Source organism: Quercus suber, unplaced genomic scaffold (assembly GCF_002906115.3).
Source record: "Quercus suber isolate HL8 unplaced genomic scaffold, Cork oak 2.0 scaffold_82, whole genome shotgun sequence".
Taxonomy (NCBI): Eukaryota; Viridiplantae; Streptophyta; class Magnoliopsida; order Fagales; family Fagaceae; genus Quercus; species Quercus suber.
The window spans coordinates 845170-867618 of NW_027069547.1; the positions used below are offsets into that span (position 1 = coordinate 845170).

At 37.3% G+C, this 22449-nt stretch overlaps 2 protein-coding genes across 5 annotated transcripts in view; both read left to right on the forward strand.

Annotated features, from left to right (window-relative positions):
- Positions 1 to 7453, forward strand: part of LOC112015754 (thioredoxin-like protein AAED1, chloroplastic) — a 23397-nt gene extending 15944 nt beyond the window's left edge. The window contains exons 3-7 of one of the 4 annotated variants that reach the window (XM_065773875.1): positions 4196 to 4310; positions 6524 to 6592; positions 6685 to 6744; positions 6825 to 6953; positions 7061 to 7453. In XM_065773875.1, coding sequence (XP_065629947.1) covers positions 4196 to 4310; positions 6524 to 6592; positions 6685 to 6744; positions 6825 to 6953; positions 7061 to 7180 — 493 coding nt within the window. In that variant the 3' untranslated portion in view covers positions 7181 to 7453. The remainder of the gene's footprint in view (positions 1 to 4195; positions 4311 to 6523; positions 6593 to 6684; positions 6745 to 6824; positions 6954 to 7060) is intronic. The other 3 variants (XM_065773877.1, XM_065773876.1, XM_065773878.1) reach the window with 3 other exon arrangements.
- A 12495-nt stretch (positions 7454 to 19948) lies between these two features.
- Positions 19949 to 20458, forward strand: LOC136067691 (uncharacterized). Its single transcript, XM_065773900.1, has one exon. It carries the CDS (start codon positions 19949 to 19951, stop codon positions 20456 to 20458), a length of 510 nt encoding a protein of 169 aa, XP_065629972.1.
- Positions 20459 to 22449: the final 1991 nt, after the last annotated feature.

The following is a 22449-nucleotide window of genomic DNA, read 5'->3' on the forward strand; positions in this document are numbered from 1 at the left end:
CCAAAAAAAAAAAAAAAAAAAAAAAAAAAAAAAAACCCCAAACTTCCAACAACAAACATGAAGAAGACGAAAGAGACAAAGGAAGAGAAAACAAAAAACAAACCTTCAGTGAACACGCCAAGTCTATTGCCAACACCAGTTGATGAGTAAGCCAACTAATGAGTGTTTTTTTTAGAATCAAGATGAAGAGAGCCAAAGAGTGTGTTTTTTTTCTTCTTTCTTTTTTCTACCTTTTTCTTATTTGTCTCTTCTTTCTGCATTTTGTAAGCTTTTTCTTTTGCAAGTTAAACATTTATGCCATTTGTAATCTTTTCTTCTGCATGCTAAAGATTTGGTGATGGCTTGATGGGATTAGCCTTCATGTCACACTGTCACTTCAGCTTTTTTCTTGTGAGAAGCGGGCCTTCATGGCTTGATGGGATTTGGTGATGGAAAATTATTATTATTATTATTTTTAGATGAGAAAGTAATATTATATAATATATTATTACTATTTGGGGGCCCTCTTATAAGCGGGGGCCTTAGGCGGTGGCCTAAATGGCCTATAGCTTCAGTCGGCCCTGCCTCTACAGACTTGAGTAAACAACCTAGGCAAGCAAAAAGAAAAAGCTATTGAAGGACAATCAACCCTAACAGCAGAGTAATCTACCATGGAAGAACAGGAAAAGAAGCAAGAACATGAAGAACTTTCTAGGAAATGCAGGACAGAGAAAGGAAGCTTGAAGGAGAGACAAACCCTAGAATAAAAAGTGAACAAGGAAAGATTGTAGAAGAAAGGAAACAAGAGGGAAAAATGTGAATTAGTGGCCAAAGCACGTGCGGGAAAATCGAGAAACGTCTGCACGTCGAGCACATCCTGACCGTACACGTGGCACTCAACTACTCAAAAATCAACTCGTCATAAATGCGTAGTACACAGAATATGAAGCGTCAGATGAATATGTTCTCATCTCGTCCAACAGATGAAGATTCGAACAAGGGGGCAGTTGATGAGTCAGAAATTTACGATTGTCATTAAGATGATACTATCATTAACCAAAAGACAACATCAGGCATTTATAATGCTCATTAATGATAACATGTAATGGATGGAGCAACGGTTACAGAATGAGCAGTGAGCTTCAGACAAAGATTTTGTAACGCACTAGTCATTGAACATAAATATAGCAATGCATTGCCCCATTGATTATGCATTCAATTATAAAAGAGAAGGTAACAAAAGTTAAAGGTACACATAAAATACTCTATGAAATCACTCTCCAGTCTGTTTCTCTCTAAAATCTTTCTCCCTTACTGACTTAAGCATCGGAGGTGGTTTGGCTAACTCCACATCGGGGTGTTACTCTTCCACCTAGTTCATTTTGCAGGTTTTCCTTCAACAGAGACAACCCCAATCACAGCTTCATCCATCTGCTACGACAAGGAACTCAATTGTTGATTTTTTACATCATCACTTTCTATCGGGCTGAAAGATCCCTAGCCACCTTCCTTCATGGTCCATCTTCCTGGGTTCCCCAAGGTACCAGACCTTTTTTCATGAAGTGCTGGTTCCCAAGTCCTCTACCTTTTTTTGCATCATTAGGTAGCTGATGGGACATATCTGCTTTCGTTCTTTATGTTCGTGGGCATGCCCCCTTGAGCTGTCTTAATCCCAACTAGTCTCCTACTGCATATTACGAGGATCCCAGGTCTTTGGGAATCCCTAGGTATCCTGGTTCAGCTTTCTTTCTGAGTTCCCTAACGATTTTCTCTCTTAAGGGCTGGGTTGAGCTAAGCTTCCTTTTTTCTTTGTTTCATAAGGCCCAAAGCTTACCTGTTCATGGGTTTGGGCCCCTTCCTACTTATTTTAGTGAGTTTGGGCCTTACCATTTCCTTGAAAGCCCAAATGGTTCTTAAATTTCAATTTTTTGTATTGTTTTGGGCCTTTATACAATATTGTAATATTTTGGACCTCAACAGTGATCAAGCCAAATATCAAATGCGTAATCAAAATTTTAACTTGTGATTGGGCTTTGAAGTCATGCTATAGAAACATGTGGTTAATCCCAAGTAAAAGTGATGGTTGTAACTTTATATATGATGATTATAATCTAATCCAAGAGCACAATTCCAAAGAGGAAAAAAGTAGTATTATGTAAATATTTTCATAATCTAATCCAATATATGAATCATTAATAGATAAATAAAAAATTTAAACACAAAATTGAATTTATTTTCTTATAAATCTAAAAAATACACTAATGAGATAAGGAAGATAAAGAGAAATATAAAATATTCCTAAACGCTTAAAACAATTACTTAAGTATCTAGGAACATCATATAACAAAGAGATAACAATTTGTTGCTAATTTGTTAAATAAAATATTTATAAACAGTGTGAGCGGACAAAAATTGGCCCCTGAGGTATTCTCCACGGATCACCACTATAATGTCTCACAAAACTAATTATAAGTAACAATAGGGAATAAACACTCCGCAATAGGAAACTCAAACAGTTGATTTCTTTGACCACATGTGTTTCAATTTCTACTCAGATGTTACAACAGGAAATTCTTTCGTTCTTGTGGTGTTACACACACTTTCTCTCTATCTTTCTTTCAGATTGTTCCCCTTTCTCTCTCTCTCTCTCTCTCTCTCTCTCTCTCTTTTCCTTTACGTTATTGGTTTCTTCCCCACCTTTATCTTGGAACTCTGACTTTTGGGGGTTGTTTGTACTGTTCAGTCTGTCTCATATGCATTCAATGTGGTAAAGGGTTATGTAAGAACCCCATCATTAATGCGGAGGCAAAAATCTTCAACCTTTTTGCGTGTTTTGGAAGTTTCCCATGGTTCCAGGCATCTCTTGGAATCCATATGTGGATCATCCGTGCACCATTCCTCGGGTAAGGCTAGTTCCTTACTATCTCCATGGGAATGACTTTCCTGCGTCGCTCTCTTCTTTCGTAGTACTTAGGATGGCCTAGCTTTCTTTCTTTCTTTCACAGCCTCTTGTCCCCTGGGCCTTCCTTCTATTATATAGGCTGGGCCCAATTCATTCCCCACAACGCAATTACTTCTTAGACTAAAGGCTTAGATGGGGACTCTTCCACTCCTCACAAACAGTGAAAGGGAACCGCATAAATATCATCTTCTTCAACTACACAAATTGTTATTCATTATATTTTATTTATAACATGATTTTCCCCCAAATTAGATTGACAACAAACATCATTCATTAAAAGTATTTAGTATTGTAAATAAAATGATAAAAAAAAAAAATAGTTGCATCAAGGAACACATATAATAAGTTAATAATAAGATAATAGGGGTACAAACCTCTAGTAGAAGATCTATAACGCACATGATTCAGTCTCTTCCTATGTGGAAGTTGTTAGGTTGTATCTTTTATGCTATTAAAGATTAAACAGGATTTGTAATTACTTTTTTAGAGACATTTTTATTATTATTCTTCATTGTTTTATTTTTTCAATTATAAACATTTAAATTAAAATAGATGAACACATAAAGATAAAATTATATCTAAAATTAAAACCGCCTAGATGAATATTAATAAACAATATATTTTTTTTGTTTTACTTTTTTATTAATTTATTATTTAGTTATAGCATTAGAATTAAAGTAAATGAATATTTAAAGTTAAAATTGTACTAAATAAATTTGTAAAATTAATATATTTATAAATTTAATATTATAAATTGTTTAAAAATAAAAAATAAAAAGAATAATGATGTGAGGGATAACCATATGCCTAGACAACGGTTAGCAAATTTAAATGCAGCATTAAATTCTACGGCTTCCGCTTTTAAATCCGCGCCACCCATTGTTCCTGGTGGAGTGGTACACTTTAAAGCTAGTTCTCTTGTCTTTCTCCATTGTTAGTGCCCTGGTCTCTGCCTCCTGGTATTTCAATTATCTTCCAAGTTCCAACCTGGGTCGAAAAATCCGAAGCCATGGATGTGAGGGCCTCCACTTCGTCGTTCAGCCCAAATATCGCTGACAGCCTCGGTGATGTTAACATTTTCACCGCTGCTGGTGACCCCGTCTTCTTCAAGGACCTCTGGGATCAGAACCAGGTGTGTGTGTGTGTGTTGTCTCCACGCCTGGTTGTTGGCAATGTTTTTTTTTTTTTTTTTTTTTTACCCAAAAAGCTGGACTTTGGTTTTGACTTGTTAGCTATTTTGGTTGTTTTTCAAAGTTGGGAACTTGCTTCTGCTCTGAAAGAAGCGAAATCAAAATTCGATACAGCTGGTGTCAAATTGGTGGCAATTGGCGTTGGCACTCCAAACAAAGCTCGGATTCTTGCAGACCGGGTCTGTTTCTTTCTCTTCTCATGTTACCTGAATGTATTTTCGGCGCTAGTTTGATACACTTGTGATAAATAGTGGGGGAGGGCGGAGGCAGGGTTCGAACCACATACTTTGGCACCACAAAGGGTGCCAGGACCAATGGGCTATTGCTTGAACCTCTAATTGACACTTTTTTTTAGCACTTTTTTTTACTTTTAATTTAGAAAATTGAAAGCTTTGTCGAGATAGCTATGTTTTTGCCCTGAAAATTTGTGGTTAGATGAATTGAAATCCAGATCAACAACTCTGAGCAATAGCACATTCACTTGATAAAATTTGTCGCGATAGCCTTGATTTGATAAAATCATTTCCCATTTTTTAGTTGGATGGTGTCATCACTACTCTTCCCAATTGCACATTCACCATGTTAAAGGGCTTGTATCGTTTAAATGTGCCTAGTATCTTGAGTGTTGGTGCAATGGAAGTGCTTAAAAAATGGTGCTAGCATTGACAATCACAATTGGATAAAAGAAAAAAAAAATCAATTCTATGTTAGACAAAGGCTTAGACGTAGATAAAGATAAAAGTAAGTTGAAATAGTACAGCAGGGTCCATGAATAGTACTAAAAAGTGCAGTGAGGTCATGAATAGTAGCAAAAATAAGTTGAATAGTAAAATAATTTTAATTTTTCATTGGTATCCAAACACACACTTAAAGTGCCCATGAATTGTGCTTAAAGATCAGGGTGGTTGTCTCGACCCTTTGATATTATTTCTAAGTTAATGATTTTGTCCTGTTTTGGTATTCATTTAACTTTCTTGCAGTGAAAAAGCATGAAATTTTATACGGCCAGTCACTACCATGTCTTGTGGCTTGCTTATTTAATGAAAGAGCGACACTAAAAAATAAGCATGATTGAATGACTATGACCATTGGTGTTGTTCATATGTATGAAAGGTTTCTTTAAAACTTTAAAGAATTTTAGGCATAATGGGCTGAAAGTCATCTGGTTTCATCTCATCAAGCATGGCTATTATGGTGGACTCATATTTGTTTAAATAAGCATGCCATGTGACATGACAGTGGCATGCATCATTAATTGCTTTACTATTTAACGGAGGTTGTTTTGAGCTATTATTACCAACAAAGCTCAGTATTTACAGCTTCTTTGAATGGAAGGGAAGGAGAGGAATAGGCTTTAATGAACCTTGTTTGGTTCATCTGGTTTGTCTCATCAAGCATGGCTATTATGGTGGACTCATATTTGTTTAAATAAGCATACCATGTGACATGACTGGGGCATACATCATTAATTGCTTTACAATTAAATGGAGGTTGTTTTAAGCTATTATTACCAATAAAGTTCAGTATTTACAGCTTTTTTGGATGGAAGAGAAGGAGAGGAATAGGGTTTAAAAAACTTTGTTTGGCTGGATGTTATTTAAGGGGGAAGGGGCCATAATTGTCAATTTATATAATTACTTCCTTCCCCGTCTTAAATTTTAAAACATCAAAATTAAGGGGAGGGATATCTATTCCCAACTTAATTTTAAAACATCCAAACAATGGGAGGGCTAAGCATTCCCCTACTCTCTCTCCTTTCCTTCCCCCTCTTATCCTCTACTCTCCTCTCCCATACACTTCTAAATACACTATTAGACTGCTTAGTCTAGTTTATTATATAGGACAAGTCCTAAGGTAAAGTTTTTTCTTTTGTTAATGGTCACTGAACACTTGCATGTTTAATTTATCATAGTGCAATTTGTTACAGTTGTTCATCATTTTCATATGGTTGTATCTCGCATCACCATTCTTGGAAAGACGTGTCAAGTCACATTTGGACACTCGATTAAAAAACATCATTTTGTTGCACTTCAGAAGTTAATCTAGCATGGTAGCATGTTTCATTTATCATATTGGGTAGTATGCCTGCCTCAATCCAACAAAAAATTGCTTTCCTCTTCCTGAAAAATGAAATGAGTTTGTCCTTAAAACAGATATTTGGTCAATCAATGTTGGAGATATTGAAGTTTCAATGACATAGTTGAATTGCCAACAAGGCTTTAGATTATAGAATAATGTTTCAGATTGGAGACATAACTGCCATTAGATTTTTAATACAATGGAAATGGCAATATTTCTGCTGACACTACTGGCGGATCTGAAGCCATCATTGCATTTTGTTTCTTTTTAAGGTAAAACAGTTTTATGATTGGTCTTTACTTGATCTTTGAAGCTGTCTCTTCTTCCTGATATTCAGTTACCATTTCCAATGGATTGCCTCTATGCCGATCCTGAGCGGAAGGTAAAATGTTGTGTAGTAGTTCATATGATTTCCATTCGTGATATCTCCTCATTAGCAATTGTAAAGTCTGACTGAAACGTAATTTATTTCAGGCTTATGACATTTTGGGCTTATACTATGGTTTTGGCCGCACATTTTTCACTCCGGCTATTGTAAGCGTTTTTTCAAGGTTTTTGTAAAGTTGTGTCTTTTTAGGAGAGTAGGATTATACTCAGTTTTGCATGGTGTATAGGATGATTTTTCTGCATTAACTCTGATGCATCAGGCCAAGGTGTTCTCAAGATTTGGGGCTCTGCAGAAGGCAGTAAAGAACTATACCATTAAAGCCATCGCAGACGATAAAAGTAGTGTACTGCAACAGGTTCGGTTTTTCTGTTCAATAATCAAACATTGACTAACTATTACCTCCTTCAATTTATTTAATCAAGGCATTTGCATGTATTTATTTCTCTGTTTTGTTTTTATTAGGGAGGGATGTTTGTCTTTAAAGGGAAGCAGTTGCTGTATGCACGGAAAGATGAAGGAACAGGTGATCATGCCCCTTTAGATGATATTTTTGATGTCTGCTGCAAAGTTCCAGTTGCATAAGGCAGTGCAAGCTTTTGCTTCATATTTGATCTGGTGAAGCGTATTTTGAAATGCTGTTGATATGTTTTTAGTGGGTGACACTTGCATAATAAAATAATTTCTGCCTAGTAGAATCATGGCAGCAATCATTAGTATCACCTCTATATAGGTCTGTATAGCTGGTCAAATGCATATACTCTGTTGTGATTTTATGTATCTTATTTTTATCTAGGTTGCTGACCAACTGAACAAATAAAACTGTAATTTAATGGAATAAACGAATTGCATTAAATAGTGACCTTGTACTATTTAGTGTTGGCTGTTGCATCTTCAAGAATATCTGCCCTCTTATTACCCTTAGTGCGTACAACTCACTCAATATTTTGAGTACCCGTAAATCCTTTCGAGAATGTAACATGTATTAAACAAGGTACTGATGTCGTGGAAGCCTAAAGAAAAGCACACACGATGCTCTCTCGATGGAACAGAAACTGAATTGTTAGTTCCTGGTAGTAAACCTCGAATCCACGAGGGGTTTCCTTGAATCCACAAGGAGATAAAACTGGAATCCACCAGAAGAAAATTTGATAAAATGTCTGTATTTATTGATAATAGTCTATCTGCCTTTGACGGCTACAAAACATATAAATACTGAGAATAAAAAAGTTTAATACCCTAATTCGCACTAATTAAGCGATTAGGTGACAAATTACCGAATTTTACCAAAAATGACAAAATTGAGTTAAATGCAGAATCATAAACTACTAACCTTTTAAAGGTCGTCCCAAAACAAACGGGATCTTATTTTGACTTTTAAACTAAAAATTATTAAGGAAAAACAAATATTACTATAAATAGCAAAAACACTGTTTTCGGGGCCTTAATGAAGGAATTTGCCTAAATTTTAGCAACATTCATGGCCTATGAATCTAGATCAGAACGCCGTTTCCCTTCAACCTGCCAAATTTCATGCAATTCTGACACTGTTACCCCTGATGGCCCCTACTGGTACCCCCCTTTGATCTTGTCTTGTGACTTCTTGCACCTATGCTACTCCAGAAAGGCATGTGTTGTCTGTTCTACATCAGTCCCCCCCACTTGAAAAGAACTCGACTCCGAGTTCCCACTATCTAGTTCATCAGGAGAATGATAATCATACAAGTCAACAACATTGAAGGTAGAAGAAATGCTCATGTCTAGAGGAAGAGCAACCACATAAGCATTGTTGTTGATCTTCTTAGTAATCTGAAATGGCCCATACTTCTTGTCCTTCAATTTGTTGTAGGTACCAACAGGAAACCTCTCATTCCTAAGATAAACTAGCACTAAATCCCCAACATTGAAGATCTTTTCACGCCTCTTCTTATTAGCAACTTCCTTGTACTTAACATTTGTAACTTTCAGTTTCTGCATCACCTCCTCTTGTATGGCATGAATACGGTTAGCCATATTCTTTACTGCTTGACTCATTCCTGGAAGCTCAGGTAAAGGTACCAAGTCCAAAGCGTGTTTTGGGGGCACGTAGTAGACGATGGCAAATGGAGACTTACTAGTGCTTCTGTTGACTGAGCTATTGTACGCAAATTCTGCTTGGGACAATGCAAGATCCCACTACTTGGGCTTCTCGCCTGAGATACACCGGATCAGTTTCCCCAAAGTGCAATTAACCACTTCTGTTTGGCCATCAGTCTGTGGATGACTAGTGCTGCTGTAATTTAAGGAAGTGTCAAAACGCTTCCACAAAGTCCGCCAGAAGTGACTAATGAATTTGGTATCCCGGTTAGAGGTGATGGACTTTGGCACTCCATGCAAACGCACAACTTCTTTAAAGAATAGATTGGCCACTCGAGTAGCATCTGAAGTCTTCTTGCATGCTATGAAATGGGATATCTTCGAGTACCTGTCAACCACAACAAAAACAGAATCCATACCTCGCTGGATTCGAGGAAGACCCAGTATAAAATCCATAGATAGATCCTCCCATGGTGCTTGTGGAACTAGCAAAGGCATATATAAACCAGTATTTTGAGATTGAACTTTAGCAGTTTGGCAGATTGGACACTTCCTCACATGATTGCCAACATCTCTCTTGAGTTATGGCCAATAATACCTTTCTTCCACTAGTACTATAGTCTTATCTCTGCCCATATGTCCACCCAAACCTCCACCATGCAACTCCCTAATAATCTGCTCCTTTAATGAACTTTTAGGGATGCATAATTGGTTACCTCGAAAAAGGAAACCATCCAGGTTGTACATACTATTGACAGCAGTATAAGTCTATTGACACTTACCCCAAATATCACCAAAATCCTTGTCATTCTTGTACAGCTCCTTGAGTCAATCAAACCCTATAACTTCTGTACGCAGGGTGGTCAACAACAATGCTCGTCTGCTGAGTGCATCTGCCACCTTATTGGTGACACCAGACTTGTGCTTCAAAGTGAAATGAAAGCGTTGTATATAAGCTACCCACCGACCATGCATCCTGTTAATGCTAACTTGATTGTTAATGTGCTTTAATGCCTGATGATCCGTATATAATACAAACTCCTTTTGAATCAAGTAGTGCTCCCAATGCTTAAAAGTCCGTACTACAGCAAAGAACTCCAGTTCATAGGCTGACCATTTACTTCGAGCTTCACAAACTTTCTCACTGAAGAATGCTACTGGTCTATTGTCTTGTGAAAGAACAACGCATATCCTGACCACAGATGCATCACACTCCACCTGAAACACCTTATCGAAGTTAGGCAATGCCAAAATCGGGGTTGTGCTCAACTTTTCCTTGATCAAGGCAAAGCTTTGTTCTGCCTTTTTTCCTCATGAGAACTTCCCTTTCTTTAGACACTCTGTGATAGGGGCTACTATGCTACTGAAATCTCGAACGAATCGCTGATAGAAGGTTCCTAGCCCATGGAAACTTCGTACATCACTCACTGTCTTTGGGGTTGGCCACTCTCTGATTGCACGGACCTTATCCTCATCAACATGAATCCCATCCGCACTGACCACATCCCTAAGAACAGTAACTTATCAGTCAAGAAGTTGCACTTCTTCAAGTTGATATACAACTCATTGGCCTGCAACACCGCTAATACTTTTCGCACATGATTATAGTGGGCTGCTTCTGTCTTACTGTAAATTAGGATATCATCAAAATAAACTACCACAAACTTTCCAATAAATGGTTTCAATACCTGATTCATAAGTCTCATAAAAGTGCTGGGAGCATTGGATAATCTGAAAGGCATTACCATCCACTCATACAACCCCTCCTTTGTCTTAAAAGCTGTCTTCCACTCATCTCCAGGTCGGATTCGAATCTGGTGATACCCACTCTTGAGATCCAGCTTGGTGTAACACTTGGACCCACTCAGCGTATCAAACATGTCATCTAGTCAGGGAATAGGAAATCGATACTTGACTGTAATCTTGTCGATGGCTCGACTATCCATACACATACGCCAACTCCCATCCTTCTTTGGTGTTAACAATGCCGGTACTGCATATGGACTCATACTCTCCCTGATCTGCCTCTTGCTCAAAAGCTCATCCACCTGCCCCTGTAGAATCTGACCCTCTTAAGGATTCATCTTGTAATGTGGCAGATTTGGTAGACTAGCTCTAGGAGCTAAATCAATGCAATGTTGGATGTCACGCATTGGTGGTAAACCTGCAGGCAGCTCTTCTGGAAAAAGTTCTTCAAACTCCTTGATCAATGGTTGAATTGCCTCAGGTATCTCAACAACCTTCTTTGGTTCACCATCTGTCACTACTACAGCATATACCTGTTTCAACTCCTTACAATTCCTGTCAAACTCATCTTCATTGTTCACTATGAGGAGTGCTGGCTTCCCCTCCACTTTAGAAGTTTTGGGTCTACTGCCTTCCTTAATAGGACCAAAGACAATTTTTCTGCCATTCTTAAAAAACACATACACATTATCCTTACACTTATAAGTAGCATCTACATCATACTGCCAAGATTTACCCAGTATTAAATGACATGCATGCATTTCAACAACATCACAAACTACTTCATCTACATAATATTTACCCATAGAAAAAGTAACACGACATTTTTGAGTAACAAGAGTTTTCGTACCTATAGCACTTATTCCCAGTTGGCCTAGCATAGGGGTTGGCATTCGCTATTGGCTGCGCTGTGGAACTTGCTACTGCCACTGTGGATTGGTTGACACCACTATTCTCCCTAACCACGAGTTGTGACCGTAGTGTAAACATGGGCTATTTATCTTTGTTGGCAATGGAACTAGAGGACTTCGAATTGCGGTTGGAAAACTTCGAACCTGTCCTGAGATGCTGAAATTCTATTTTCTTGGATAAGGTTACAGCCTCATTCAAAGTATATAGAGTTTGTAAGGGTACCTGATCTTGGATGGAAACTCGTAACCCGTATACAAATCTGGATATCCGTTAATCTTCAGTTTCCTCCAAATCATTGCGATTCGCCAACCTGTCAAACTCCTCCATGTACTCATTAACTGTTCGAGTACCCTGCCTGCAATCATGGTATTGTCTGAACAACTCCTGTTGGTAATCTGGTGGTAAGAACCGATCTGCCATTAATCTTTTCATCCTCCTCCATGATCGTATTGGAAGCTTTCGTTCACGGGTACGGTTTAATTGAACACGATCCCACTAGGTAGATGCTCCTCCATTCAATTTGTAGGCCACCAAACACACTTGTTTGTCATCTGCTGTACCCATATAGTCGAAAAACGTTTCCACCTCACTAACCCAATCCAGATACTCTTCAATGGAGACATTACCATTAAAGGATGGTAACTCTATTTTCATCCGATAATCCTTCTGCTTCTGATAATCTCGACCATTATCCCTCGCAGGACCACGATGATTTCCAAGGACTCTCTCTGCATACTCCTCATCTTCACTGTCTTCTTCATTGTGGTCTTGCTGCCTGTTCCGATTTGGACCACAATGGGAAGGGCCACGCACTCGGTTATCACGTCGCTCTTCGTCATCGCGATTAGGGTTTAGGTTAAGCAAGGTGGCAAGTGCTACTTGAATCTGGTCTAGAGTCTGCTGGGTTGAATCACGAAATTGTTGATTTTCATCACGAAAATCAAGGAACTCAGCTCTAGTGAGGACTGGGTTATTGACGTCGTCACCGCCGTCATTGTTATGGTGGTTACCGTCTCGCCAATTAGCCATCAGACCAAGGTAAATCAAGGCTCTGATACTAACTGATGTCGTGGAAGCCTAAAGAAAAGCACACACGAAGGGTTTCTAGATGGAACAGAAAACTAAACTGTTAGTTTCTGGTAGTAAACCTCGAATCCACGAGGGGTTTCCCTGAATCCACAAGAAGATAAAATTGGAATCCACCAGAAGAAAATTTGATAAAATGTCTGTGTTTATTGATAATAGTCTATCTGCCTCTGACGACTACAAAAAATATAAATACTGAGAAAAAAAAACGTTTAAAACCCTAATTCGCACTAATTAAGTGATTAGGTGACAAATTACCGAATTTCACCAAAAATGGCAAAATTGAGTTAAATGCATAATCATAAACTACTGACCTTAAGGGTCGTCCCAAAACAAACGGGATCTTATTCTGACTTTTAAATTAAAAGTTATTAGGGAAAAACAAATATTACTATAAATAGCAAAAACACTGTTTTCGGGGCCTTAATGAAGGAATTTGCCTAAATTTTGGTGACGTTCATGGCACCATGAGTCTAGATCAAAAGGCCGTTTCCCTTCAACCTACAAAATTTCATGTAATTCCGACATTGTTACCTTTGATGGCCCCTACTGGCACCCCCCTTTGATCTTGTCTTGTGACTTCTTGCACCCCTGCTGCTCTAGAAAAACATGTGCTATCTGTTCTACATCAGGTACACAACTTGCAGAGTTGATCTCTTTGACAAGCTTAATAATATGGGATGAAGTGCTTATGGATCATAGATACACATTTGAAGCAGTTGATAAATCCCTAGAAGATATCCTAGTCATATGACAACCCAAGTAGATCGACGACCCTGGACATAGTCTCGCAAATATAAAACCTGCCTTCCACTAAAAGCTTGTGTACGTGGAAAGTCTAACACATGAGAGTAGTCATGTTGCTAATGAGTGGTCACATACCTATGGGTTGTCAAGTACCCTTCTTGACACCATGTGATGCAATCTGCCCATACAGTTGTCATGTACTTAGGGGGTCGTCAGGTACCCTCTCTGACATTATGCGATACAATTCTTCCTGACAGTTGTCACGTACCTAGGGGTTGTTAGGTATCCTTGTTGACACCATGCAATTCAATCTGCCTTAATTGTCGTCACATACCTTGGGATTGTTAGATACCCTCCCTAACAGTTGTGACAATTATGTCCTTTACCTATTGAGTTCTTAAAGTCAAAGTACAATCAAAATCTAATTTAGCTTCTAATTGTAATAATATAATTATGCACCAATTATTCATTTTACTGTGAAATGACTCATTTATAATATTCAGTTCAAAAGTCGATATGATTATCTTATCCTTGCTAATATTGACTATTTCTATTCTTAAAGTCAAAGTACAATCAAAATCTAAGTTAGCTTCTAATTGTAATAATATAATTATAAACCAATTATTCATTTTACTATGAAATGACTCATTTATAATATTCAGTTCAAAAGTAGATATGATTATTTTACTGTGCATAATAATCTTATGACTATTTCTAGTGCATAAGAACGAGTTATATGCTAGTTCACCATCAACTACGGTAACATAACATTTGTAAAGCAATCTAAACAATAAAACTTCTATAATTAATATCTTAACTAGTCGCAGACCCATGTATTGTGCTTGATGATTTTTTTAGGGTGATTCCATTAAATTTATTTTTTTACAATTTCGACTAATTTAATAAAGATTAATGTATTTTATAATCATATTTTCATTTATTATAAGAATAATCATAAATGTAATATATATATATATATATATAAATATAATTTTTGTTGTACCGAAATGAAAACAATATAATCTTTTTTAGGAATCCAAAAGGTAAGTTAGCAAAAATTAAAAAAAAGAAGAAGAAGAAAGAAGGGGAAAAATAGAACTCACATCAAAGACAAACTCTTTCTTTTGAATATGTAAAACATATCAAATGTAATGTGATCAAGCCAAACATCTAATGCATAATAAAATTTAAAATTTTTAATTGGGCTTTGAAGTCATACAGTAGAAATAAGTGGCTAATCCCAAGCAAAAGTTATGGTTGTAGCTTTATATATGATGATTATAATCTAATCCAAGAGTACAATTCCAAAGAGGAACAAAGTAGTATTGTGTAAATATTTTCATAATCTAATCTAATATATGACTCATTAATAGATAAATAAATAATTTTAAATACAAAATTGAATTTATTTTCTTAAAAATCTAAAAAATACACTAATGAGAAAAGGAAGATGAAGAGAAATATAAAATATTCCTAAACACTTAAAACAATTTCTTAAGTATCTAGGAACATCATATAACAAAGACATAACTCAAAAAAAAAGATTATCATATAAAGATTATCATAATTGTACTCTTAACTAAAAAAAAAAAGCTTAGTAAACGCTCTCTACGCTAGGGTTTTCTCCCAGCTGTAGAGCTCTCTCCCTCGTGTTCCACGAGATTTCCCTCCCTTGACCTAGGTCTAAGGGTATTTCTTTTTCCCTTTCATTCTTTTGTGATCTTGGCAGTATGGCAGATGATGTGGCTGAAGGGTTGGGCAATATGAAGCTGTGGCAGATGATGTGGCTGAAGGGTTGGGCAATATGAAGCTGACCTCTGAAGAAGAGGAGATTATCCCTATCTCCGATGAAGGCAGAGTGCAGGCTATAGAAAGTTGTAGCTTGAGTCTTATTGGGAAGTTTTTAACGTGTAAACCCTTCAATAAACGTGCAACAAAGACTACATTAAGAAGGGCATGAGGATTGGAAAACAGTTTACAGATTAGTGAGGTGGGTCCGAATCTTTTCCAATTCAAGTTTCAAACTGAGTTTGATATGGCACGTATTCTACAAGATGGTCCTTGGACATTCGACAATCAGTTATTATTGCTTCAAAGATGGCAGAAGGGGATGACAGTAGGGAATATCAGATTGGAGCATGCTTCTCTATGGATTCAAATATAGGGCGCACCATTTGATATGGTTTCCCCTCAAGTTGCTAGGGAAGTTGGGAATAGAATTGGTAGAGTTGAAGAAGTAGAAGGGCAGCGACGGTGAGATGAGCTGAATTATTTTATGCGAGTTAAAGTTACTGAATCGATTGGGAAGCCATTACGGAGAGGGGTTTCATTGCTGGTTCAGATGGGGTTCGCAGTTGGGTAACGTTTAAGTATGAACGCTTACCTCTGTTCTGCCATTATTGTGGTCTATTGGGGCACAATGTAAAGCACTGTGCGTCACATTTCGCTGTTAGTCGGAATGGTAGGGTGGTGAATTATCAATATAGGGAGTCTTTGAGAGCTTTGGGAGGGCGGACACGTTCTTTCTCACCAAGAAATACCTACGGTAGTGCTGGGGCTGCGAAAGAACAAATGTCAAGGGAGTCTACAAACTACAGTATGATGCAAGAGACTTTTTCGGCGGCAGGAGCGGAAGGTACAAACCCTAGTAAACAGGTTGAAGTTGAGTCCGAGAATTTAGGGAGACTACCTATTTTCCAGGAAGATCTTAACATGGAGGTGGGAGGAACCGAAGACGTGCAGAAGAAAAAAAAAAAAAACTCTTTACAGCTGGTATCAAGTCCGGTTTATGAAGGTATTGATGTGGAGCAGATGGTGGGAGTGACGAGGCCGCCAACTGGGGTAGATTTAATTGAGGTGGCAACGGGTAAAAATCAGGAAGAAGTATTCGGGGTTGAAGCTAGTGGACTGGTTTAGAGGTTGGAGACGGTTGGGCCTAGCTCTGTAAAGCCCAAATCCATTTAGACCAGGTTTAACCGAATGGATTTTGGGCTTGGAGGACTATCCAAAGCTTTGCAGCTGCCTACCCGTGGAAAAAGAAGCAGTGATTCTACTAGGGAGGAAGAGTTGTGTGATCATTCTAATTCTAGGGAGACTAAGCGTGGAAAGGTTGGAGATAGTGATGTTGTTGGAAATATTTTATCGGCGGGGGTGGAGAGCCACCCTTGCAGGGAGCAATGAGGATCCTAAGTTGGAGCTGCCAAGGGCTTGGGAACCCTTGGACAGAGGGTTTTAATAATCTTTACAGTAACTTGCCTTTTCAGAATAAAATAATTGTTAAGCATCCGGATTCTGGTGGAGGGTTAGCTTTTTTATGGAAGGATGATATTAGGTTAGAGGTGATTAATTATACTGCAAACCATGTTTTAGCTAAGGTAACTGAGGAAGATGGTTTTGTTTGGTTCATGACAGGTTTTTATGGTTGGCCAGAGACACAACAAAAACACAAGTCTTGGAAACTATTGGAACATTTGAAGACTTTTGTGGAGGGTCCATGGTTATGTTTTGGAAACTTCAATGCTATACTCCATGCTTCAGAAAAACAAAGCATACGACAGCCACATAATTCCTAGATTAAAGAGTTTAGGGAGGCCTTGGAGAGTTGTCAATTAGAAGACCTTGGTTACAAAGGATATCCTTTTACTTGGACTAACAAGAGACCGGGCAATGCAAATACTAAATTAAGACTTGATAGAGCTGTGGCAACGAAGGGGTGGATTGAGAAATTTCAGGTCAGTAATGTAGTGCACCTTCCCCCTCATTCTTTCGACCATCTTCCTATTGCTATCCAGGTTCAAAAATTCAGACAGAAACATCGTAGAGCTGATCGGGTTTTTAAGTTTGAAGAAAGTTGGTTGTTGTGGGATGACTGTGAGACTCGAGTTCAGCAAGCATGGAGTTTGGCAGGAAGTGGGGATTCAAGGTTGGCAGATGTGCATGCAAAAATTAGGGCCTGTGGTGATGAATTAAAGGCATGGGGAGACACAAGGACTAGACCTGAGGAGGAAGAAATTAAATCCCTTCAGAAACGGCTTGATAGAATTAACAAAGCTGACACTACTGATGAAAGTAAGGTGGAGTACTTGGCAATCAGTAAACAATTGGATGATCTCTTATTGAAATAGGAGATTTACTGGGCACAAAGATCTCGGGTTGCATGGTTGAAACATGGGGATAGAAATACTAAATTTTTTCACTCAAAAGCATCACAACGGCGACGACGGAATTATATAAAGGGTATCATGAACTCACAGGAGCAATTGGTGGAAGAGGTGGAGGACATAGCCAGAGTTGCAGTTGACTATTTTGATAATCTTTTTTCTGCAGGATCATGCCATCAAATGGAGGAGTGTTTAAATACAGTTTCGGCCAGGGTAACTGCAGATATGCAGGAGATGCTCTCCGGGGATTTTACTGCTGATGCTCTCTGGGCACAAAGATCTCGGGTTGCATGGTTGAAACATGGGGATAGAAACACTAAATTTTTTCACTTAAAAGCATCACAATGGCGACGACGGAATTATATAAAGGGTATCATGAACTCACAGGAGCAATTGGTGGAAGAGGTGGAGGACATAGCCAGAGTTGTAGTTGACTATTTTGATAATCTTTTTTCTGCAGGATCATGCCATCAAATGGAGGAGTGTTTAAGTACAGTTTCGGCCAGGGTAACTGCAGATATGCAGGAGATGCTTTCTGGGGATTTTACTGCTGATGAAATCAAGGAAGCTGTATTTTAGATGGGACCAACAAAGGCACCTGGCCTTGATGGTATGAATGCCTTGTTTTATCAAAAATTCTGGCATTTTATAGGTGATGATGTAGTGAATGCTGTGTTAGATTTTTTGAATAATGGAGTTATGTTACCAAATTTAAATCATACCAATATTGTGCTTATCCCTAAAGTGAAGAATCCTGAAAAAATGACTGAATTTAGACCTATTAGCCTTTGTAATGTCATTTATAAGGTTATCTCTAAAGTCCTTGCCAATAGATTGAAACAAGTGCTTCCTGATATTATTTCTCCCACTCAGGTGCTTTTGTGCCAGGTCGACTTATTACAGATAATGTTATTGTGGCATATGAGGTTTTGCATTCCATGTATGTCAAGAAGAAGGGTAAAACAGGTGCTTTGGCTTTGAAGTTGGATGTCAGTAAAGCATATGATCGAGTGGAATGGCTTTTTTTACAGGGCATTATGCAGAAGTTGGGCTTTCCAGAGAAATGGATTGAGAGAGTGATGACATGTGTTACCACCACATCATTCTCTATTCTACTTAATGGAAAGCCGTATGGGAATGTGACTCCATGTAGGGGAATCCGCCAGGGAGATCCTCTCTCACCGTACTTATTTTTGTTATGTGCAGAGGGATTTACTTCTTTGTTGGCAAAAGCAGAGTCTGATGGCAAAATTCATGGTGCTTCCATATGCAGAGGGGCGCCGAAAGTTTCCAACTTATTGTTTGCAGATGATTCCCTTTTGTTCTACATGGCAACACAAAATGAAGTGGATGTCGTTTCTGAGATACTTTAGACCTATGCTAATGCGTCAGGCCAGTGTATAAACTTGGAGAAGTCTTCAGTCTTTTTTAGCAGCAATACTGTAGCCAGTCAGAAGCAAGGGATTTTGAGGACTTTGGGAGTGCAGGAAGTGAACCGGTTTGAGTCTTATTTAGGGCTGCCTACTTTAGTAGGGAGAACAAAGTATCATACGTTCTCATACTTGAAGGATAGGATATGGAAAAAATTGCAAGGGTGGAAAGGGAAGATGTTGTCTAATGCTGGTAAGGAAATTCTGATTAAAGCAGTTGCTCAGTCTATTCCTACTTACACTATGAGTGTTTTCCAACTCCCTTTGAAACTTTGTGATGAGCTGGATGCAATGTGTGCCAAGTTTTGGTGGGGACAGGTGGGGAATGAAAGGAAAATTCACTAGCAGAGGTGGGAAAATTGACACTATCAAAGAGGGAGGGAGGAATGGGCTTTAGGGATCTGAGGGCCTTTAATTTAGCAATGCTAGCTAAACAAGGGTGGAAGTTGCTGCATGATAATAATTCTTTGGTGTTTCACTGCCTTAAAGCTAGATATTTTCCAAGAACTGCTCTCTTTGCTGCTAAGGAGTCACCAAATTGCTCTTTTGTTTGGAAGAGTTTTGTGGCTGCTTTTTCTATTTTGAAGTCTGGATGTTGTTGGAGAGTTGGGAATGGCCAATCAATTCGGATTCTAGGGGATAAATGGATACCGAATTATCCAACAAATGCACCTCTAAATCTAGTGAAAGATGAAGCCCGTGAGGCGACTGTTGCTGAATTAATTGACCAAGACTTGCATGCATGGAGGGCTGATATTATCATGGATATGTTTGAAAAAGAAGATGCCGAAGCTATTTGTAGAATACAACTCAGCCGAAGATATGTGGAGGACTTTATGATTTGGATGCACAAGAGGAAGGGGATTTTTACCGTTAAATCTGCTTACAAGGTGGCTAGGGAAGTATTGAGAGCAGGAAAGGTAGCTAAGAGTTCTTGGGGTTGTGCTGGAAAGGAAGCCTGGTCTGCAATTTGGAAGCTTAAAATTCCTAATAAAATAAAGGTGTTCACGTGGAGAGCTTGTAATGAAATCTTACCAACAAAATTGAATCTGTCTAAGAGAAAAATTATTGCAGATGCGATGTGCCCACTTTGCTTGAGGTTTCCAGAATCAGTTGTCCATGCACTTTAGGACTGTGATGCAGCTAAGGATGTGTGGGCAGGTAGCTTAAAAATTTTGTAGAAAGGTGGGTCAGGTATGGCGGATGTGCTTCAGTTAATGGAATACTTAATAGAGCGGGTAAAGTCTCAGGATATGGAGGTTGTGCTAGTTCAAGCATGGCTGATTTGGAATCAAAGAAATCGGGTTGTGCATGGAGGTAAGTTTCATGATCCAGACTGGTCGAATAATCGGGCAATAGAGTTCCTTGAGGAGTTTCGGACTGCATCAGTACTGATGGGACCAGCACACGGAAGGCAATCTTTTCGGGACACTTGGCAGCCCCCTCCTCCTTCGATCTTCAAGCTTAACTTTGATGCAACTCTGTTTTCGGCTCTCAATAGTTCAGGTTTTGGTGCAGTCATTCGGAATGAAAAAGGTGAGGTTATGGCAGCCATGGCAGCAAAGGGTCCTACGGTATCGTGTATTGAGGAGGCTAAGTTTCTTGCTTGTCAGAAAGCTATTGAATTTGCCGTTGATGTTGGCTTCTCTGAACTTGTCATTGAAGGGGATAATTCTTCTGTCATGAAAGCTGTTTCGGCTTTGTAGGATGATTATTCTTTGCTTGGGAATGTAATTGGGGATATTCATCATTTGGTTAGGAACTTGCTATGGGTTAGGATTGAATGTACTAGGCGAGGGGGGAATAGAGTTTCTCATGAGCTAGCTCAATTTGCTAGAAACATTAGTCAAGATTTGTTTTGGATGGAAGATGTTCCTCCAATAGCTAAGGAAGCTTTGTACCAAGATACTAATTTTTCAGATAATTGAATGATATGCTTCTGTTTCAAAAAAAAAAAAAAAAAGACATAACAATTTGTTGCTAATTTGTTAAATAAAATATTTACAAAAAATGAAAGAAAACCACATAAAGATCATCTTCTTCAACTATGCAAATTGCTATTCATTATATTTTATTTATAATATTATTTTTCCCTAAATTAGATTGACAACAAATATCATTCATTAAAAGTATTTAGTGTTGTAAATAAATTGAAAAAAAAAAAAAAAAAGCTACTTCAAGGAACACATGTAATAAGTTAATAATAAGATAATGGGGGTACAAAACTCTAGTAGAACATTTATAACGCACTTGGTTTAGACTCTTCCTATGTGGAAGTTGTTAAGTTGTAACTTTTATACTATCAAAAATTAAACAAGATTTGTAATTACCTTTATAGAGACATTTTTATTACTATTCTTTATTAATTTTAGTTTTCAATTATAAAAATATAAATTAATATAGATAAACACGTAAAGACAAAATTATAAGTTAAATTAAAACCTCCTAGATGAAAATGAATAGACAATATTTTTTTGTTCTAATTTTTTATTAATTTATTATTTAATTATAGCATTAAAATTAAGGTAGATGAATATTTAAAATTAAAACCGTTTGAGATAAATTTGTAAAACCAATATATATATATATATATACACACAGGGCCAGCCCAAGGCCTAAGCAACTTAGGCCTAGGCCTAAGGCCCCACAATAAAATAAAAAAATTTCTTTAAAAAAAAAAGGTCTCATCTCCCTTCGTAAAAGGCCCAAAATTTTATAAAAATATAATATTTTTTAAATAATTGATACTTTTTTTAAAGAGTAATGCTAAAAATATTACAAATTTTACTATATATTTAATTGACATATAACCAATCACATAAAAAAAGTAATTTAAATACAAATAAATTAAGTTGTTGAAATTCATCAATTACAGTTATCATTATATTGTATTGTGAACATTTTGTAATATCTTTAGTTTTTTCTTTTTCATTTCTAACAAGGCTTCTAAAATAGGAGACCAATAGAAATTTAAACCAATTGAAACCCTAAAATGTTTTAAAAAAGATGTTGCAAATGTGATAAATCATCAATGATGACTAATCTCCTCTAATAGTTTGAGAGCTTAATTTTTGTAAACTAATCTCCTACAAAGCCACACACCAAATAATATCTATCTATCTCTGTTTCTTAAAAAGAATATATAAAATTAAAATTTAGATTACAACTATACTTAACTATGCATGGTCATATATCCAAGTTAAAGTAAGTTTATTTTTTAAAAATAATATATATTTTTAGTTCTTTTTGTTTAAATTTATGGTTCCACTATGATATTCAATCCCTATATAAAATTAAAATTAGTTTAGTTAGTATTATTCATCAATTTCTATATTTACATCAAATTACTCTTAATTTAATTAGTATTATATAATTTTATTTAATTAATGTGTACATATAAACAAACTACTATAAAATTTTCACCTAAGGTCTCAAATTTTTTTGGGCCAGCCCCGTATATAATATATATTTAATATTGTAAAATATTTAAAAATAAAAAACAAAAAGTATAGCGATGTGATGATGACCATATGTTCGACAGAAGTATAGCAAATTTAAACGCAACTTTAGATTCTACGGCTTCCACTTATAAATCCGCGCCGCCCATTGTTTCTGGCAGAGTGGTACACTTTTAAGGCTAGTACTCGTCTTTCCCCATTGATATCCAGTGTCCTGGTATTTCAATTATCTTCTAAGT